The following is a 17500-nucleotide window of genomic DNA, read 5'->3' on the forward strand; positions in this document are numbered from 1 at the left end:
TTTAGTGAATATATATAAAAATATTGTTGACCTATTGCTCATCTTGTAGGACTTCTCTCCCCTGTCTGCACTGGGCTTGCAGCGGGTGGGCGAAGAGAGACCTTCACCATCCAAAGAGCCGAGCATACAGTTAAACCGTCGAGGAATGGTAACTATTTTCCTTTTAGTTTTATATATAATGAATATTTTGCTTATTGTACAAGGTGTTTTCTATCATTCATCCATTTAGTTTTTTGTGTGTAGTAACAAGTCTGGGTGACTCTTTGTCTCTTTATTTTAGGAATGTGTTTTGGGATTCTATTAACCCATCTGATTCCTATGTTACATGTTATTTGTTTGTGAACCATTTACAGTGATGTAATGGATTGAATTATTTCTAACATCAGTTTACATTTCTGTATTTTAGAATAAACATTTACTTTACTCTTTTTTATGTAGTGATGTCTCTGTTGATGTCATGACAATAAGCCAGAGTCTCATGTTTTTTAACCTTTTAGTGGTCCTGGCAACAGATCCTTCATTGGTGGTTTACTACCTTGGAATAGGAACTTAAAGAGTTTACTAGCTGAGGAAGACTAGTAATGAAAATTTCTATATTCTATTTCCTCCTTTTTTAAATGTTGGACCATCATCTCCCTCTTGATCCATTGTAGATCTTGAGATTTTTATTTATTATTTTTTAAAACTCACCAAAGGGATAAAATCTGATAATTTATATTCTGTTCAATTTGCAATGTTCTTTCTATACACTATACCAAATGGATATTATTTCCTTGAAAATTAATGGTGGATTTATAGATTACTTCTTGACATTTAAGTATGTTATAATACCATGTTAATAATTTTCTTTTTGGCCTTTCTTTTTCACAGCCTGCGCGGATGAGAAAGAAAAACCGCTTGTATTACGATGATGACCTGGTGAGCTCCCCCACACAGATGAAGTCTCCCAAGAAAACGCCTCGAGGCACGCCTAAGAAACAGCCAAATCCACAACCCATGCCACTTGCTCCAGTAAAACTAGTGAGTTGTTATTGATAGTATAGTACTGGGTCAGAACAAAATGACAAGAAACCGTTTGAAAAGAATTTTAGCTTTGGAAGATGTTCTTTGTGAAGTGCTATTTTATTTTCAACTAGATCCTTTCAGCATTATTCTTGGAGAGAGCTTTAGAATTGTAGGACATGATATACTGGAAATTAAGATGTGTTACAATAGATGTTGACATGTCTTCATTTGTAAAGTATGGTTATTTTATTTGGCAGCGAGTCATACCTATTCAATATTTTGTTTTATATTCTAAGTGTAGTCATATCCCAACTTCCCGGGTATTTTTGTACTCTCCTGTCAAAGTATTTGTTTATTGATTCTTCTCCCGCAGAATTAATTCTTAGTAACTTTGTAATTGTGGAATTGAATTGTTAGGAATTAATGCAGGAATACGCTATGTCATCATTGAAGGGTGATTTAGCATTTTTATACATGCTGCTGTCATTTCCATGTTGAGATCTGCTTATACCTCTGTCATTGTTTCCTCCAGAAACTGAAGTGGTTATATTAGGATACAGATATGTTATGTGATAGATTGTTAGATATGGCAGTGGTTCCCAATCTTTTCCCCAGTATGAGACCTATGTGAACAATTCTTTACAGCCTATTAGAAATATTTAACAACTGCAGTAACTGCTATGTAACTCCTTCTTCGTTCCCATTGTCTTATGACACATCCATAGGGAAGTGCACTCATTTTTCATGCAGACAGTTACTACTTGGTAACCAGAAAAGAAATATCAAGTGGGAGATAATTTGCAAAGATTAGATCATAGTTTCCTTAAATAAGCAATACGGGAAGCCCTTGGTTTACAGTAGAATTCTGTTTCTGAATTCTTACTGTAAAATTGAATAATGTAAATTGAGACAATTATTCCCTTAACTCCTTCCCAACGGGTCACGCTGTGAGGCTCGATCTGTGGCATGCAGCTGTACGCTGTGGCGGTGCACCAAAGTGCTATGAGCTGGTGATTCGGCTTGATGTACCAAACTCCTGCCCTCAAAGTCAGTGCGTTCCCATTGATCTCCAGAGCGTAGAGTTTTTATTTTAGTTTTCTTCACCTGTCATCAAGGGGTTAAGAAATAACAAAAACATATAAAATAATTGAATTTGGGAAGTGGAAACCCTTTAACCCCATACCGACGGGCCATGCGCTGAGACATCATAACAAACCACTTGATCTGTGGAGTGCGGCTGTATGCTGTGGTGACGTGCCAAAGCGCTACGAGCCGGGGCTTCGGCTTGATGTAGCAAACTCCCATGCTCTAAGACGACATTTTGCCATTAATCTCCAGAGCGTAGAGTTTTCAAAATTTTCTTCATCCATCAGTAAGGGGTTAAATAATGATAAAAGTTATCTGAATTATTATATACAATGTTACAAGACAGATACAGCAAACTCAATGTTGACAGATTTCCTCCTGCCAAACCGAGCCACATTTTGAGGATTACACATGGTTTTCCTGTATTAGAGAAAAAAAAAAAACAAGGCGTTTGTCCCATATTGTAGGGGCTTTAGCTCATGAGCCAGAGCCAAACAAATAAACAAGTGTTTATGATGCACAACTGTGCATGGAGCTGATCCTTCCCAACTGGCATTTGACCTTGACTTGTTAGGGCATGTCAAGAATGAGTTAAGATATAGGGAAGAGCTTTGAGAGTTATAGTGGTGAGGAGAAAGGTTGGCTATTCATGGAGATGCCGGACTAGAGGGTCCAAAGGAGAGGATCCCTCCTCATTGGCTGCTTTGTGAAAAAGAAAAAGCATCCAGTGTGGCTTATTTCTACTTGTATTGTTCTTCGGGTCAACATCAGAGGTTGATCAAACTAAAATGTTAGCCCAAAGAAATTGATTTAATGAAAATAAGGGTTCTCTCTCTCTCTGCCGGTCATTATTTGTCTATTTCTCATTTAATATTTTTTTTATTATCAGACTGCCTTCATTGAGCATAGAAAAATACTGGCAGCTCAGTTTTGAGGGTTATATTGACCTTTAGGCAGGGAATCAAAATATTAGTATATTGATTATCATTGATATCCTCCCCATAGATAGGTGCCTAAATCGGTGGTTCTTAGTCATTTCCTTAATCCATCAGTGATGGTCCTAGAAATCTCTCGCCATCACAGACTCTGGTGATTTCTGGCAACCATTCTGCTGCTAGGAGCAGGAGTCTGCTACATGTAGCGGAACTTCCCACTTGACGTGCTCGACATAGCCATACCCAGCAGATCAAGTGGTTTGTTATGATGGCCATTCACGTGACCCTGCAGTAATGAGTTAAATTTATCCAAATCTACTAAAAATCAAAGGTGTGGTTAACCCAATGGCGACGGGTCACGGCTATCGCCGTCATAACAAAACGCCCGATTTGAGGCGTGCGGCTGTCCGCAGTGGCGCCGCGCCAAAACGCCCCGAGGCAATGATTCGGCTTGTTGTACCGAATTCACGCGCTCAGAGTCGCCGCGCTGGCGCCGTTTGCCAGAGCGTAGAGTTTTTAAAAATGTTCTATACCCGATGCCATTGGGTTAAATATCCTTTGTTAATTCAAACCTAGGCTAATGACTTGTATACAGGGAATGTAAATTTGTTAAATATTTCTGCAACCACACTTTAATTTGTTTTTTTCTTTTTATGGCAACAGTTAATTTTTATGATATAACCCAAGTGAATTGGCTAGTACATTTAATGGGTACTCTTGACATCATGAAATATAAGAACTTAATATTCAGAAGATTTTAAATTTATTAACCCCTATGATCTGGATGATGTTGACTTTGCATTATTTCTATCGATAAATGAGTGTGGAAAGTACCGAGTCACAAGTAGTGACCTTCAGGGAGGACGCTACTTCCATGCTCAGAATCCTATTACGAATTTTTTTTTAAATTGACACAAATAACAAACTGTTTCCTATTGTTATTATTCTTGCACAGAGTTGTCAACTACATTGAGATGATATAGAGTCTATGCAAGGAAAAGAGCCTATAGCCTAGAAATAGAGACACTGGAAAATAGTAAAAAAGATAAAAATTCTTGTGCTCAAAAAGAGAAAATAACTTAGCAAAGGGGGACACAGAGTCTTATCACCGCACCAGTAGTGTTTATGTGTGCCCTACCTACATGCTGCACACCCATCAGAGTGGTCACTCAAGTAAGCCAAAGGCCACTTTAAAACGAAGTTAGCACATTGCATGCGGCATGCCACGTGGCACCTCATTTAAAAATGAACATCTGGAAATATATAGAACCTTTCGCATAGAAGTGGCATGTGATGTCGCATTTTCCATGTGTGACCTGCATGCAATGCTGAGATCTGACTTGTCTGATATTTTTCAGCGTGCAACCTGCCACCTTGAACAGTGTTGTCCTGTTTTAATGGAGATTTTATATCCAGAGTTATTAACTCAATGTGCACAGGCTTTTTTGGTGGCTGTGTGGTCTGCCAAACGGTTATATCCCTATGGGCCCCATCTGGAGGGATGCCACCTGCGGCACTGGTGCCATGGCTTCATAATAGATGCCACCCACGAAGAAAGGGTTAATAGCCAAGATAATATAAAAATATTGAATCAAATAACATGATAAAAAAGAAAACTGTTGGTTGTATGACATACATAGAGTAGTCTTGAAGTTTCTGGATAGATTTCAGCCAAATACTTTTGACACACTTTTTTGGTTGCCCAGTGAGCAAGACTTCGGATTAGAGGGTAATCACATGCAGTTTTGCAGGAGGAAACTATATGATGTGTGCCTGCTCTCATGCACAACTATGCCTCTTCCAGACAATGAACCAATCAACATAACATGTGTACAAACTATGGAGAAATACAAATGTTTATATGATACATCATCTTGGTATAATAAGAATACTCTCCATTGTAGAATTATCAAAATATTTTGTTTGTGAGAAATCTTGTGAATTGAGTCAAAAATGGCCTGATACGTGCCATATGTAACCTTGGTTTGAAATCACTATGCCACATGTCACTTGCCACATGCAGCATGCCAACTTGGTGTGAAAATGGCCTAATGCCTGTATTTTAGGCCACATGAGGTCAATAAAGCATCTGGATTCAATGGATTAACCAGAAACTCTGAACTGAGGTCTAAGCTGGAACATTTTATCAGTATCTACATTAGGTGCAGAAATGGCAGCACATGTTTTGCTCATAGCTTAGTTATATTATTTTGATTTCATTTCTAATATTTGCTAGGATAGAACTTGAAGATTAAAGTCATTAAGAGATTTGCATAAAGGAGAAGTACAATATTAAACCAGTGGAATTGTTGGATTATACTTTCATAAGAGAGGTAAAGAATTATAGCCATAGTAATAATACTGAAATTCAAATAGCTTCTGACTGAATGCTTGATAGAGTGATTTAAGTTATCCTTTTTGTCATGTTTCTTTAGATATTCATTATTTTTGTTATTGCTTCGAGATGTGATTGTAATAAATGCATTTGTAAATTTATTTTGTTAGTAAGCCAATTATTAAACAAAATTTTAGCACTGGCTACTTGTGTTTGTTTTCAGGGTGAAGGCATCAGTGCTCCTCACAGTAATCCAGTGATTGCCATGGTAATGACCAAATTTAATTGTTTGATTTGTTCTATTAAAATGAAACAAAACAGAAGGGTTTGCCATTAAACAAGCTGGTTTGAAGCTAACATCTGGATAATGTTTTGTCTGGGTTAATGTTTGTTTATTTCTTGTTGTGTTTTACCAATTGAGTGTATTGTTAACAGAACATCTTTTAGAAGGAAAGGTGTATATGAGCTTTGTAAGTTGTAGTGATGCTCTCAGAAGTGATTATGGTATATATGTTGAATATTAATAGGACATTTGCAGTAGTCCCACAGAACACTGTAAAAATGTAAAGATTTTACTATATTGCTATATTTTTAAGGTAATGTCTTTAGTTTTTTTCTTTTTTATTAATCATAATTTTTTGTATAATTACTGCGTGAAGCCAATATCATCGTGTTACAATAGATAAGCATTCACATTATTTTTGCATGATTCTCTGCTATATTCCTTCCCCCTAAAAAAAAATAGTATATAACAATTGAATAGATGGACATTAGGCAATTACCCCGAATATAAAGACTGAAAAAATATATTTTGTGACACGCATTAGCTGTTTAATACTGGACATAAACAATAAAATTGTAATAGTCACCTGAAGCACATAGTTTGTCTGGAATGTAGAAGCAGGGGAAAAAGCATTAGAGGTGCATGCAATAAGAATATTGTGAAAATTACCTAATTAGGAAAACCAAAAATGGATAATATTATTTTAGCAAATAAAGTTGTATGGCTTCAAGTGAAAGTGAATATAGTATTAATGAGGCAGGCAAAGCATTGAAGAGGATTGCAAAGCATTCAAAAAATGTTTATTTTGTTTTAGAAGAAAGTATTACTATAAAGGGGGTTCTCGCATAATGGTAAAAAGTATTATGATAAAGAGGGCTTATATTAGACACTTATTTACCCTCATTGACTATGAGATACTTAAATCATGAATATTGGAATTCACAGTGAATACAAAGGGTGTTTTTTAAAGTTCCACTAGTAATCTCCATTAACCAACAACCCCTCTAAGCTGGTACTCTAGAACTGATTTGATGCAGTGAAATCATGGATAATGTGAAACTGGCTTACTGCCATGATTCCTGGGGTAGCATTATTGGATGAAAGGGTTTATTAAAGGTGAAGATAAAAACACAGTTAGGAAATGTAGGATAAAGGAGGAATTGGAGCTTGTCGGAAAAGGAGATATATATAGTAATGCTTTGGAATGAATTGTGGGATTTAACCCACCTACAACAGATGATGACCTCTAATCACATCGTGTTGAGCTTAGCCAAACGGTAGGTAGCAAATATGCATATTATGTGCTGTTGAGTTTATGCTTTTGTGTATGTTGTGGCATTTGCAATACATCCCCTGAAAAATTGACTAAAAGCCTCTTTTTAGCCTCATTTCCCCAAAAAAACATACTGAAGCCAAGATCACAGAGAGCAGCTGTCTGTGCATGATCATGGCTCAGTATGGTGTGGGGAAGTCCCATTGTGAATAGGTTAATTCAGTTAGGATGCCTCTTTTAATATCTTGAAGATTGTATATTTGAAAATAATGTTTTGCTATTTGTAAATTATTGCAGTTATGTAATTATCCTAGGAAGAATATAATGTCATTACTAGATTGCTAAGTGTGAAACAGCTAATGTGTGTATTGTGTGTAGTGCATGTCATTACCTTAAAATTGTTTTGTAAAAAGATGCATATATCCCATATTCCCTTTCCAACCTGTATCTAAATGATGTTTCTCAGTTATACCTTGCAGACAGAAGCTGAAATGTCAGTTTGTTTTGGTTAACACTGTCCTAAGATTTGTTTTTCCTCTGTAGGAACCACAAACCATCACCACCCCAGACAAAAAAGTCGCACAGCAAAATGGTGTAAGGCTGCGGAATTTTCTCAAGCTCCCACAGGCTCACAAATGGGTGTACTTTGAATGGTTCTATTCAAATATTGACAAGTAAGTATGAGACTGGAAAATTATTCACTGAAAAGGAGATTAGAACAAGTTATCTGCTTGTATTGACAGATGTGGGATCTGAAATTTTTCAGTGACATGAGAAAGATAGTGAAGTTCGATTATTACCACCATTTTGTATGTATATATTTCTCCCACATAACAAGATAATAGCATTAAATGGAATCTGCTTGTTGCTTTTATAGACCTTTGTTTGGTGGTGAGAATGACTTCCAAATTGTGTTGAAGGAAGCCTTTCCACAACTACAAACACGCAAACTAACACGTCGACAGTGGGGGATGATCAGACGAATGATGGGCAAACCAAGAAGGTGTTCACAGGTGAGGCACAAAATATTTTAAGCTCAAATCATATCACAACTAGCTTTTTCTGTAGTTTTATCCCTTTTTGGTCTTTATCATATCCCCAATTATAGTTATGAATGTAACTGGTTTCCTAGAGAGTTGTAAGTATTTTGATCCAATATTTCATTGATAGGCATGAATTGTACATATTTTAATCAATATTTTATGGGTAGGCATCAGTCTAGAAATTACATCTGCTTCCTGTTCGTAATAGTTTTTAAATTTTACTTTGATACAGGCTTTCTTCCAAGAGGAACGCCAATCTCTTGATAAGAAGAGACATGTTTTGCGGTTGTTACAGCAGCGAAAGATAACAGACATTAATACCCTCAAGGACTTTCCACTACCAGACCAGATACCTATGCAGTTAGTTATTGGTACAAAGGTGAATATTTAGACTCTATTTTTATGTAAAGAATAGCAGACTTATGTTGTTGCTTTTTGAGTTAAAATGTGAATGCTTCTAGACTTTTTTTTTTGATAAACATTTTCAATTAAAATTTAGGTCACTGCAAGGATCAGAAAACCAGAAAATGGGCTCTACACAGGAGTGATTGATGCAGTGGATACATCAGACAACACATACCGGATAACATTCGACCGTCATGGCATTGGTACACATTCAATCCCAGACTATGAAGTTCTGGTAAGCAGACTTGTATTTGCACAAATTGCTTATATTATATTCAGTTCTTATGTCTCTTTTTGAAAATTTAAGAATGATTGTATAATGATTATACTCAAAGGTTTTTAGAATTCACAGTGTTATTAAGAATTATATTTATGAATATCTATCTATCTGCTTTTTAGACATTACTTTATGAATTATTCCATAACCATCTTTCTGTCCATCCTTTCTAGCTATTCCACATATTCTTTGATGTCTCCATTTTCTAACCTGTTTTTATCTCAAATTTCCTTATTTTTTCAGTCTAGTGAAGTAGCAGAGATAATGCCATTGTCGAGTTTTTCTCAAAAATTCCGTCCACGCCCCCCTCTGGGTATGGTGACCCCTCCTCGGCCTCTGCTTCCAAAGTTAGAACCAGGGAGTGTAGGCGCAGATAGCCCTGCTCTCTCTCTTACCAACGACCCTATCTTGGCCCAGTCTCCTCTCAAGTCATCCAAGATATCCATGGATGATACATTGGGAGGATTCCCAGTCAGATGCTTAGTACAGATAGTGAGTTATGGTTCATATTAAGATTTTGGTATTAGTACGATCAGCTCTTAGCTACATCCTTTTTCACTTTTGGGTTGGAATACTTAGTCCTTATAGAGGTTACCTATTTTGGTTCATTAACCCATTGTTACTGGGTACATGTATTGTCCACTGTAGTTTTGTTTTCAGAATTTTGTTTACACCTAGGTGGCCCCAAAAGTGCTCAGCCATCAATTAATCAGTTAGTAGGTCCTATGTGACCTCACCTTATTTCTCCTTTCTTTAATTTTTTTTTTTTTTTTTTTCCAGTGCTATCAATATTGATAGTTATAATTATTATTATTGACATTATGATTATTGTAATGATATTAACAATGTTAATAAGAATAGAAATAGATGAAGAGATATGTAACTACTTATGGAGCCACAGTGGATATGGGATGTATGTACTTCCTATGCTTGATTGCAGTGGGTTAATGGTGTGAGTGGTCATGTGTTTTCTTGCTGAAGCAATATTTTTCTTTTCAAAATTGATTGAACTGTTTCTTAATTAACCTTTTTCTTGTTTAGGTGCAACTCTCTAAAATACTTAGAGCAAAGCGGGAAAAGATTGGCGCACTGAGAGACATGAATGCGCAAGCTGAAAAACAACGCAGTTATAGCCAGGAGTTGAATGTGGACTTCCAACGAAGATATGCAGCCTTAGTTTTAGACATTGAAAAGCTAAACCGAGACCTGAACCAGCACCTTGTAGTAGTTCAGCAGTTTTGCCAGGAGGTGGGTCAGCCTTTGAGATTCTCTTACTCTATTGGAATGGAAAAATATCTTTTTGTGTGTGTGAAGAGAGAAATGATGTACTTTGCTTAGAATAACAAACTTTTTAGATGCTTTGTTATATAACATGACCTGATTTCAGATTGCTCCAGAGCAAGGCTTGCCAGGGCCCACACTTCTCCCAGGCCAGATCAGAGAGCGGTGCTATGAAGAAGCTGCAACTATTGTGGACGTAACCAACCACTCGAGTGGGTCACCACAGGTCAGCAGCCCAGCCATTCTGGACCTGATTACCAAGCTCACTTCTCTTATGCTGCAGATGAAGGTAGTTTAAGTTTTGTTTTTTCTATATACATTAATTTTGTTGCCTAAATAAAAGCAGGATTGAGAGATTTTTTTTTTTTTTTTTTTTGTATACATTATAAGGGAGAAAAGAACAAATAGATAAGGACAGATAATGACCAGTGACATTTTTCATTCCTTTTCATTTATAGTAAGATAAACAATGCCATATATTTTGTCATGTTCCCCTTTTGATGAGCTTTTATGCATGAAAAATATTCAGAGATTTTGATTATATTTTTACTTAGGTTATATTTTTACTTCTCTCATTATTTTTCCTATAATATTGTTTTGAGGCAAGTTACACTGGCCTTGTGCTTTCTTATAACATTCTTTTTGAAATCTGTAACCATAGTAAAAAAAAGTGTTGTTGCCACCTACACACATTCTGTGATGAAATGGGATATAGGCATTTAAATTTTAAAGATTTGATTTTCATTTGAGTGGTATTTCAGAAAAAAAGTTTAGCTGATAAAAACAAAATGAAAAGAATGATTTAAACTTTTTGCTTCATCCTGATGCTGTTCAGTGGCATTGGCATCTGAAAAGGTTAATTCTAATGTATGCTATTGCATTGTTTAATTCCTGGTTTGTTTTCATCTCTATATGGTTTACTCTGTACTGTTGCTTCCATTCTTTCAAGAATTTATTCAATTCAGTATCATCTCTGACTGTGCCATCAGCTTTCTAGGAACTTCTTCGTTCAGGTTGGAATAGGGCAGTTATCAGTTTGTTTTACTGGAAACCATTTTCTCTTGTGCTGTTGACTTAAGGAGATACAAATATATGTAAATTTTATAAAGTAGTGAATCTATAATTGAGATTTAAGGAAAACAAATTTTGATACAAGTTCTCTATGTTAAATACTATTAATTTTCAGAACCTGACGGAAACCGAAGTCAGTGCTTATGAGCTGACATCGCTACAGCAGACTCTAAATGAAATTCGCAGTTCTCTAGATGAGTCAAACAGGGTGGCCTTCCAGAACAACATTGAAGTCCATCTGACTCACATTATGTCTGCTGTCTCTCAAATGGGAACTCTTCAGGCCTTCAACAGTCACAATGGTACCTCTGTGTAAGAGATGTTTGATTGGCCTTGGCACAGTAGTGTGTCATTTTAGACTGTTAATTGGGACCTGTGACTTTCTCTTCTTGAATTATCATTTGTCATATTTTTTGCAATTTCCTTAAGTAAGGTGCACGATCTCGTCATGACTGCTCATAAACTTGATGTACATTTTTACATACATAACGTACCTTGGTCATAGTGTTGACAGACCCATGTATTCCAGTTATCAAATGGGACAGACACTTTCTTAGGTATGGTTCTGAAATAATAAGGGCTAGGAACTGCTCACTCTTAGGACCCTTGAGTCCATAATCTGTATTTTTGTCATATATTAGGATTATTGTTATGCAGATTGAGTAATTTTTATTTATTCTTTGTTTTTTGTTTATAGATACTGTCATATATCTGTGCAGGCCTTGTGAATTCAGTGATGTAGGTTAATAACCATATATTTACAGATAAGCAGTTCATCACTGAGAGGAAAGTTTTTGGATTTATTATCAGTCCAAAAGTTTGAGACAATCTGTTGTGATAATAGACTGTCAAATGATTATTACTGAATTAAATGGTTCATCGTCTGACAGGCAGACAGCAAAGCCAAAGAAATATTCTTTTGTTTAAATCAGGCCATAAAATGCCGATGGATTAATCCACTCGGATCTATAGATTTATATTTTTTAAGGATGTCATGTAGAAAGACTGTAAATTTTAATTAATGTGGAAAATCATTTATGGAGAATCTAATTAAGATAATATGATACTGCTTCTATTTACATTTGTTTATCAGTGACTATTCCAGGTAGGCCTTTTGAAGGTACATTAATTTCAGTAGCAGGGAATAGTAAGTATTCTGTTCTCTCCGAGCTATGGGAATTTTGAATCTCTTGATGTCTAGGACAGCAGTTTAATGTAACCATATTTTTCTTTCTTGCTTGCTTTTTCTACACCTTAACAATCAAGAACTCATCTAAGTGCAGTTGAATTTTTTTTTTTTCTTTTACTAACAGGTAAAGATCAGGATTGAGTGCTAAGAGGTGATATTTAATCTGGTTGTTAAAATGTCTTTTCCCTGTGGAAAATATGATGCAGAAAGTTAAAAGCATTCACTGATTATCTTTGTCATGATCTGTAAGATTTGTTTACCAGTTTTTATGTGAAGCTTGCTTTCCTTTTGGAATATATGTTTTGACCTCATAAAAGAAAAAAAATAACCAGGAAAGGACTTGCAGTCCTGATTTCTGCATTGTGTATGTTGACCTGAAAGTAGTTAATTAAAAAATCTGATGTGTATTCACTCAAAGAATTATGGTATTGGTTTCAACATGATTAAATCCACAGCTGAGAAAAAATTAACTGAAGAATGTTAGTACTTCGAAATGTGTAAGTAACTGATGATGGTTGAAGCTTGTCTGGATTGAACACAGGATCTTGTACAACTCTGAAGTGGACATAAGCATTAAGTGTAGTTGCTTGTTATACAGTTACAATGGATAAAAGTTGTAAACCACTGTATTTAGGTCTTGTTGTATGTTGTAGGTAATATTTGTGGTGAAGAACAGCTGTGATTGCTTTCTGGAAGTGATTTTCAGAGGCATTTGTTGATGCATTTTCTGAGTTCATTCATCTGTATGATTATTGTAGTAACTATAATTTCCATGTGTTTGTCATCTTACTTCTCTTTATGTACTTGGTTGTTTGGGGGAAGAAATTGTGTTGAAAGCAGTTCCTAGGGAGTATTCAGAGGCATTTATATTGTATTTTGTCAGCTGTATTAATTTTGGAGTCTAGTTTGAATGCATAAAATCAATTCATAATGTTGGTTTTAAAATTAATATCATGGTCACTAGAATTCAGTTAATTTCTTACAACTTAAATTAAGAGGGTAAGAGAAAAGGTATATGAAAGGTTATATACAGGATTTATGATACATGAATTTCATTTTAGACTGACTATGCTTGTCAAATCTTGCATTTTCCAATTGTAGCAGGGGTATGAACAAATTCAATGGAATCAAGAATTAAATATACCTTTGACAATAAAGAAAATAGGTTTATTTTAGTTTTGCTATTACAGTATCTCCATAAAAATTTGCAAATTTTAAAATATTATTTGAATATTTTTATAGAAGACAAATAACAGAGAATGCCATAGCTTTATAATCTTTATAAGTTGGGTATATAAATTCTTTCTCTGAACCAGTTTTTTTGTGGAGAGGGATAATATTCCAACTAAATTTATAATGCTTAAAGGGGTCTCCATTCTGAAATCTTGCAGAGATTTTTTTACCTTTTGCTTTCCTATTTGATTTTGTTTGTGTCTCATCTTGTAAATGGATACTGTACTCCTTTTAAGGGAGATTCTACCTGGATTATTTTATATTTCTGAGAGACATTAACTGAGAAAAAATATTTTATTGTGTTGTATATATGACAAAATTAGATATTTCAGTTTTATTCTCAGTATGGACATGTGTTTATCTGATTGTAACAACTATTAATGGCCATAGTGTATCTAATAGTTTTATTCAGTTAATTACTTTTGTTATTGAAATTTCTAGTCATAATTAGGATTAACAGATTGTTGCTCCGGTAAAGTTTAATAGAGTATGGGTGTTCAGTGCCTCGCCAATCCAAGGTGTAAGGAAATATTTGCCCAAGGTAAATCTGTTGTATTTTATTTCCCCATGATAGAGATGTCATAATGTGAGTAGGTTTTGTGGAATCTCTTTACTAGCAAAAAGAGAAAAAAGAAAGAAAGAAAAAAGAAAACATTTGTGCTGTGCACATATTTGTGTTCATAGTCTGGTAACTATGATGAAATGCTGCAGCCAAATTCTCCCAAGAAACTGGTGCAATTTTTTTTTTTTTTTTTTTTACCACGTTATTTTTTCCCTATATTTTACAATAGTTTCACTTGTGCAGTCAGGACAATAATAGTTAAGCTAGTTTAGGGGAGGCCTTTGACTTTGTGTATGGAAGTTGTATGGTTGCAAGGATGCCCATTACCATTCCAAAATATACTGTCCTTAGTGAATGGTCTAAACTTGGTTAAATATTAATTGTTGTGCCTGTACTTGTCTTGCACACAGGGAGTTTAGTTAGCTTTAAGTCTACCTGCTGAGATCAATCAAGACTTTGAGTGTGGCCTTTTATCATCAAAAATTAGAGAAAAAAAGTATAAAAATAAAAAAAATCGGTGTACTGGAGTTTAGTCATAGGTTTACATAGACACCCTGAAATTGAACTGCGCTTCTAGATTCCTGTGTGTTGTCTGTTTTTTCTTTTTCTCTTTCTTTTTTAATATATATTTTTTTTTTGTTGTGGTTCTTGTGCATGATTCATTCTGATTTATTTCTCTTCTGTTAAAGGTTTGGTGTATATAATTTGAAAAAACAAGAAAAAAAAAAAATGTAGAGAATCATGTTACACAAATGTACATATGTAAAGAGAGGAATACTATTTTAAAAGTTACTTTGTTTTTAATTCACCTTTGCCACCTTGATAGTTATTATTATTATTATTGTTTTTTTTTTTCTTTTTTTTAACTTGAAATTAACCCCTGAAATTAACCCCTATGATCCGGATGATGTGACCATAACGTTTTCAGAAAAATTGGCTTGAGGAGTGGGTGATGTGAACATACCATCATGGGAAAATTTGGCTGAGGGTTGGTGTGATTGGAACTTGCCATAATGAGACTTTTGGCTGAAGACTTGGGGTGATGGGAATGACAAGCCATGAGTGCACAAAGCTCTTGAGGGTGATTAGACCCAGTGGGCATTTAGGAAGGGGCTTTTGCATTATTTCCATTGATAAATGAGTGTGATATGTACCATCTGTGACGCATGACTGGAAGGGTGCCAGCTCTAGGGAGGACATGGTTTCCATGCTCAGTGACTGGCAGCACAGGTTGTATTACAGAAAACTGAATAGTAAGAAAAAAAATAAAATGACACCTTACAAAATGTTACTTATTATTTATTAATGCACTGAGTTATGGACTACCTAGAGATATAATATGGGTGCTGTGCAAGGAAAGCCGTCTATAACCATCTGGATAAAGCAAATCAAATGACAAATATAGACATTGGAAAATGTCAAAAAAGCTAAAAATGCTAATGCAGAAAAGGAAAATAGGGGAGGAATGGGGGGCTTGTCACCACACACCAGTGTTCTGTGTGCCTGGCCTAAAAGCTGTACACCTATCACAGTGGCCACTCTAGTAAACCCGTATTTTGGCTCGTGTGGGTAGTGAAGCATCTGAATCCAAGGGGTTAAGAACAGAAGTAACAACACTAGTTAAAAGTTTTTCCAATTCACAAAGCAGACTGCCGAAATAAATATAATTTATGCTTATCATTCCATTTATTATACAAATACACTTTGTAAGTGTATGAATATACACATCAGACAGTGAGGTATGCTTGGCACTTGTATAACTGCAGTTTTAGAAAAAAAATGAACTAGCAGATATTATACTTTACAAGTCTGTGTACATTTACACAGAATGTGAGCATATACATGCATAATGCATACATATACAAACAAGTTGTGAAAGAACTTAAAACAGTTCTCATATTATCAAGGCTTCAATGCCTGCTGCTGATAAATTCAGTCACAAATGCTCATTGTTGTTCTCATCAAATTGCATCTGTGATGAACATAATTGAATAAAACAATTTATAGTCCTCTATAATAAAACTTCCATTGCTTTCTTTATAAGTAAGAAAAAAAACAATGAAATTACCCTTAAACTGTCATCTTATCTTTCATAGAAATCAAGATACAAGTTTTTATGCGACCTCTCTTTCAATTTATGGTACTTGACAGATTTAGGAACACTTTTTTTGCCAAGAAAAGAATATAATTCAAAACTCCAAAGCAGAATACCAATACAACAGTCCATAACTCTTCTGTAGGGATCTTGAAAATCTAAAGAAGTTTAAAAACAAACTACTAAGAAACCCATCATTTAACATCACACTGAGACCCAGAATTCCTTGCATTAAAGCTATCAAAGAGATTTATGTCTCGGATAAAAGGCACAATTTAAATCATTTTGACTGATCACTGTACTTTGTACTGAGTAAAGCACTTAAAACTGAAAACAACCCTTCAATACACAATAACCATGCATCCAAACACTCCAAACAGAATTGGTTACACAACAGATTTTTTTTTAAAGTGATTTATTTGAACATTCATCTCACACTTCATTGTGGAAAAATTTACAAAAGTTTCTTCTTCCTAGAGTATTCACACAAGTTCACCACAGTTAGAGATCACAACCTTCTCGGAAGGCTTCCCTGACTTGGAGCCACATTTCTGGAAATAAAGAGTACATGTTTAAGTCTAGTGAACTTGTTATAAAAGAAAAACAATTGATACCATTTAAATGAAATTCCATTACATATAGATGCAAGATATGTAATAAGGTAACTGAATTTAATGCTTATTTCTGGGTTAATAGAATATACTTTTACTTGCCTCCATTTTTCTGATAACATCCAAACCACTGACAACCTGACCAAAGACAACATGTTTATTATCAAGCCACTCTGTCCGCTCAGTGGTTAGGAAGAACTGAGATCCATTGCTGTTAGGGCCAGAATTAGCCATTGAAAGTATTCCAGGACCTGTAAACAAGTAAATGATCACCTAAATCACACTTATAATCATTGCAGTGATCTCAATTTATTTTTGATCATATTTCACAATTCTAAACATTGCAATTCTTACAAACATATTGTTTTTCTTTCCAGTATATTGGAATGAGTATATGAAGGTATAAGCATTTGAATAAAATTTAACTCTACCTGTATGCCTTAGTTTGAAATTCTCATCTTCAAATTTAGAGCCATATATAGACCGTCCTCCTGTGCCATTATGGTTGGTAAAATCTCCACCTTGACACATGAAACCAGGGATGATGCGATGAAAAGTTGATCCCTGGTAGCCATACCCTTTCTCATGTGTGCAAAGGCAACGGAAATTCTGAAAAGGAGGGAAAATGTACTCTTGGAGTAGAGAGAGGGAGAGAGGGAGAGAGGGAGGGAATGAGGGGGGAGACCGACAGACCGACAGACCGACAGACCGACAGAGAGAGAGAGAGAGAGAGAGAGAGAGAGAGAGAGAGAGAGAGAGAGAGAGAGAGAGAGAGAGAGAGAGAGAGAGAGAGAGAGAGGGAAGGATGGGGGAGAC

General features: G+C 35.3%; 2 protein-coding genes across 4 annotated transcripts in view; one reads left to right on the forward strand and one right to left on the reverse strand.

Annotated features, from left to right (window-relative positions):
* The window catches only part of LOC125041141 (protein lin-9 homolog), a 25745-nt gene extending 10975 nt beyond the window's left edge, over nucleotides 1–14770 (forward strand). Inside the window, exons 3-13 of one of the 3 annotated variants that reach the window (XM_047635930.1) lie at nucleotides 50–148; nucleotides 871–1020; nucleotides 5585–5629; nucleotides 7461–7591; nucleotides 7795–7930; nucleotides 8193–8339; nucleotides 8460–8600; nucleotides 8886–9134; nucleotides 9684–9890; nucleotides 10030–10212; nucleotides 11110–14770. In XM_047635930.1, coding sequence (XP_047491886.1) covers nucleotides 50–148; nucleotides 871–1020; nucleotides 5585–5629; nucleotides 7461–7591; nucleotides 7795–7930; nucleotides 8193–8339; nucleotides 8460–8600; nucleotides 8886–9134; nucleotides 9684–9890; nucleotides 10030–10212; nucleotides 11110–11310 — 1689 coding nt within the window. In that variant the 3' untranslated portion in view covers nucleotides 11311–14770. The remainder of the gene's footprint in view (nucleotides 1–49; nucleotides 149–870; nucleotides 1021–5584; nucleotides 5630–7460; nucleotides 7592–7794; nucleotides 7931–8192; nucleotides 8340–8459; nucleotides 8601–8885; nucleotides 9135–9683; nucleotides 9891–10029; nucleotides 10213–11109) is intronic. The other 2 variants (XM_047635932.1, XM_047635933.1) reach the window with 2 other exon arrangements.
* Nucleotides 14771–15256: 486 nt separating this feature from the next.
* Nucleotides 15257–17500, reverse strand: part of LOC125041142 (peptidyl-prolyl cis-trans isomerase E-like) — a 6666-nt gene continuing 4422 nt past the window's right edge. The window contains exons 5-7 of the mRNA XM_047635934.1: nucleotides 17116–17293; nucleotides 16787–16935; nucleotides 15257–16624 (exon numbers count right to left, since the gene is read on the reverse strand). Of these exons, the coding sequence (XP_047491890.1) occupies nucleotides 16556–16624; nucleotides 16787–16935; nucleotides 17116–17293 (396 nt within the window). The 3' untranslated portion in view covers nucleotides 15257–16555. The remainder of the gene's footprint in view (nucleotides 16625–16786; nucleotides 16936–17115; nucleotides 17294–17500) is intronic.

The sequence above is a fragment of the Penaeus chinensis genome, chromosome 30 (assembly GCF_019202785.1).
Source record: "Penaeus chinensis breed Huanghai No. 1 chromosome 30, ASM1920278v2, whole genome shotgun sequence".
NCBI classification, from domain to species: Eukaryota; Metazoa; Arthropoda; class Malacostraca; order Decapoda; family Penaeidae; genus Penaeus; species Penaeus chinensis.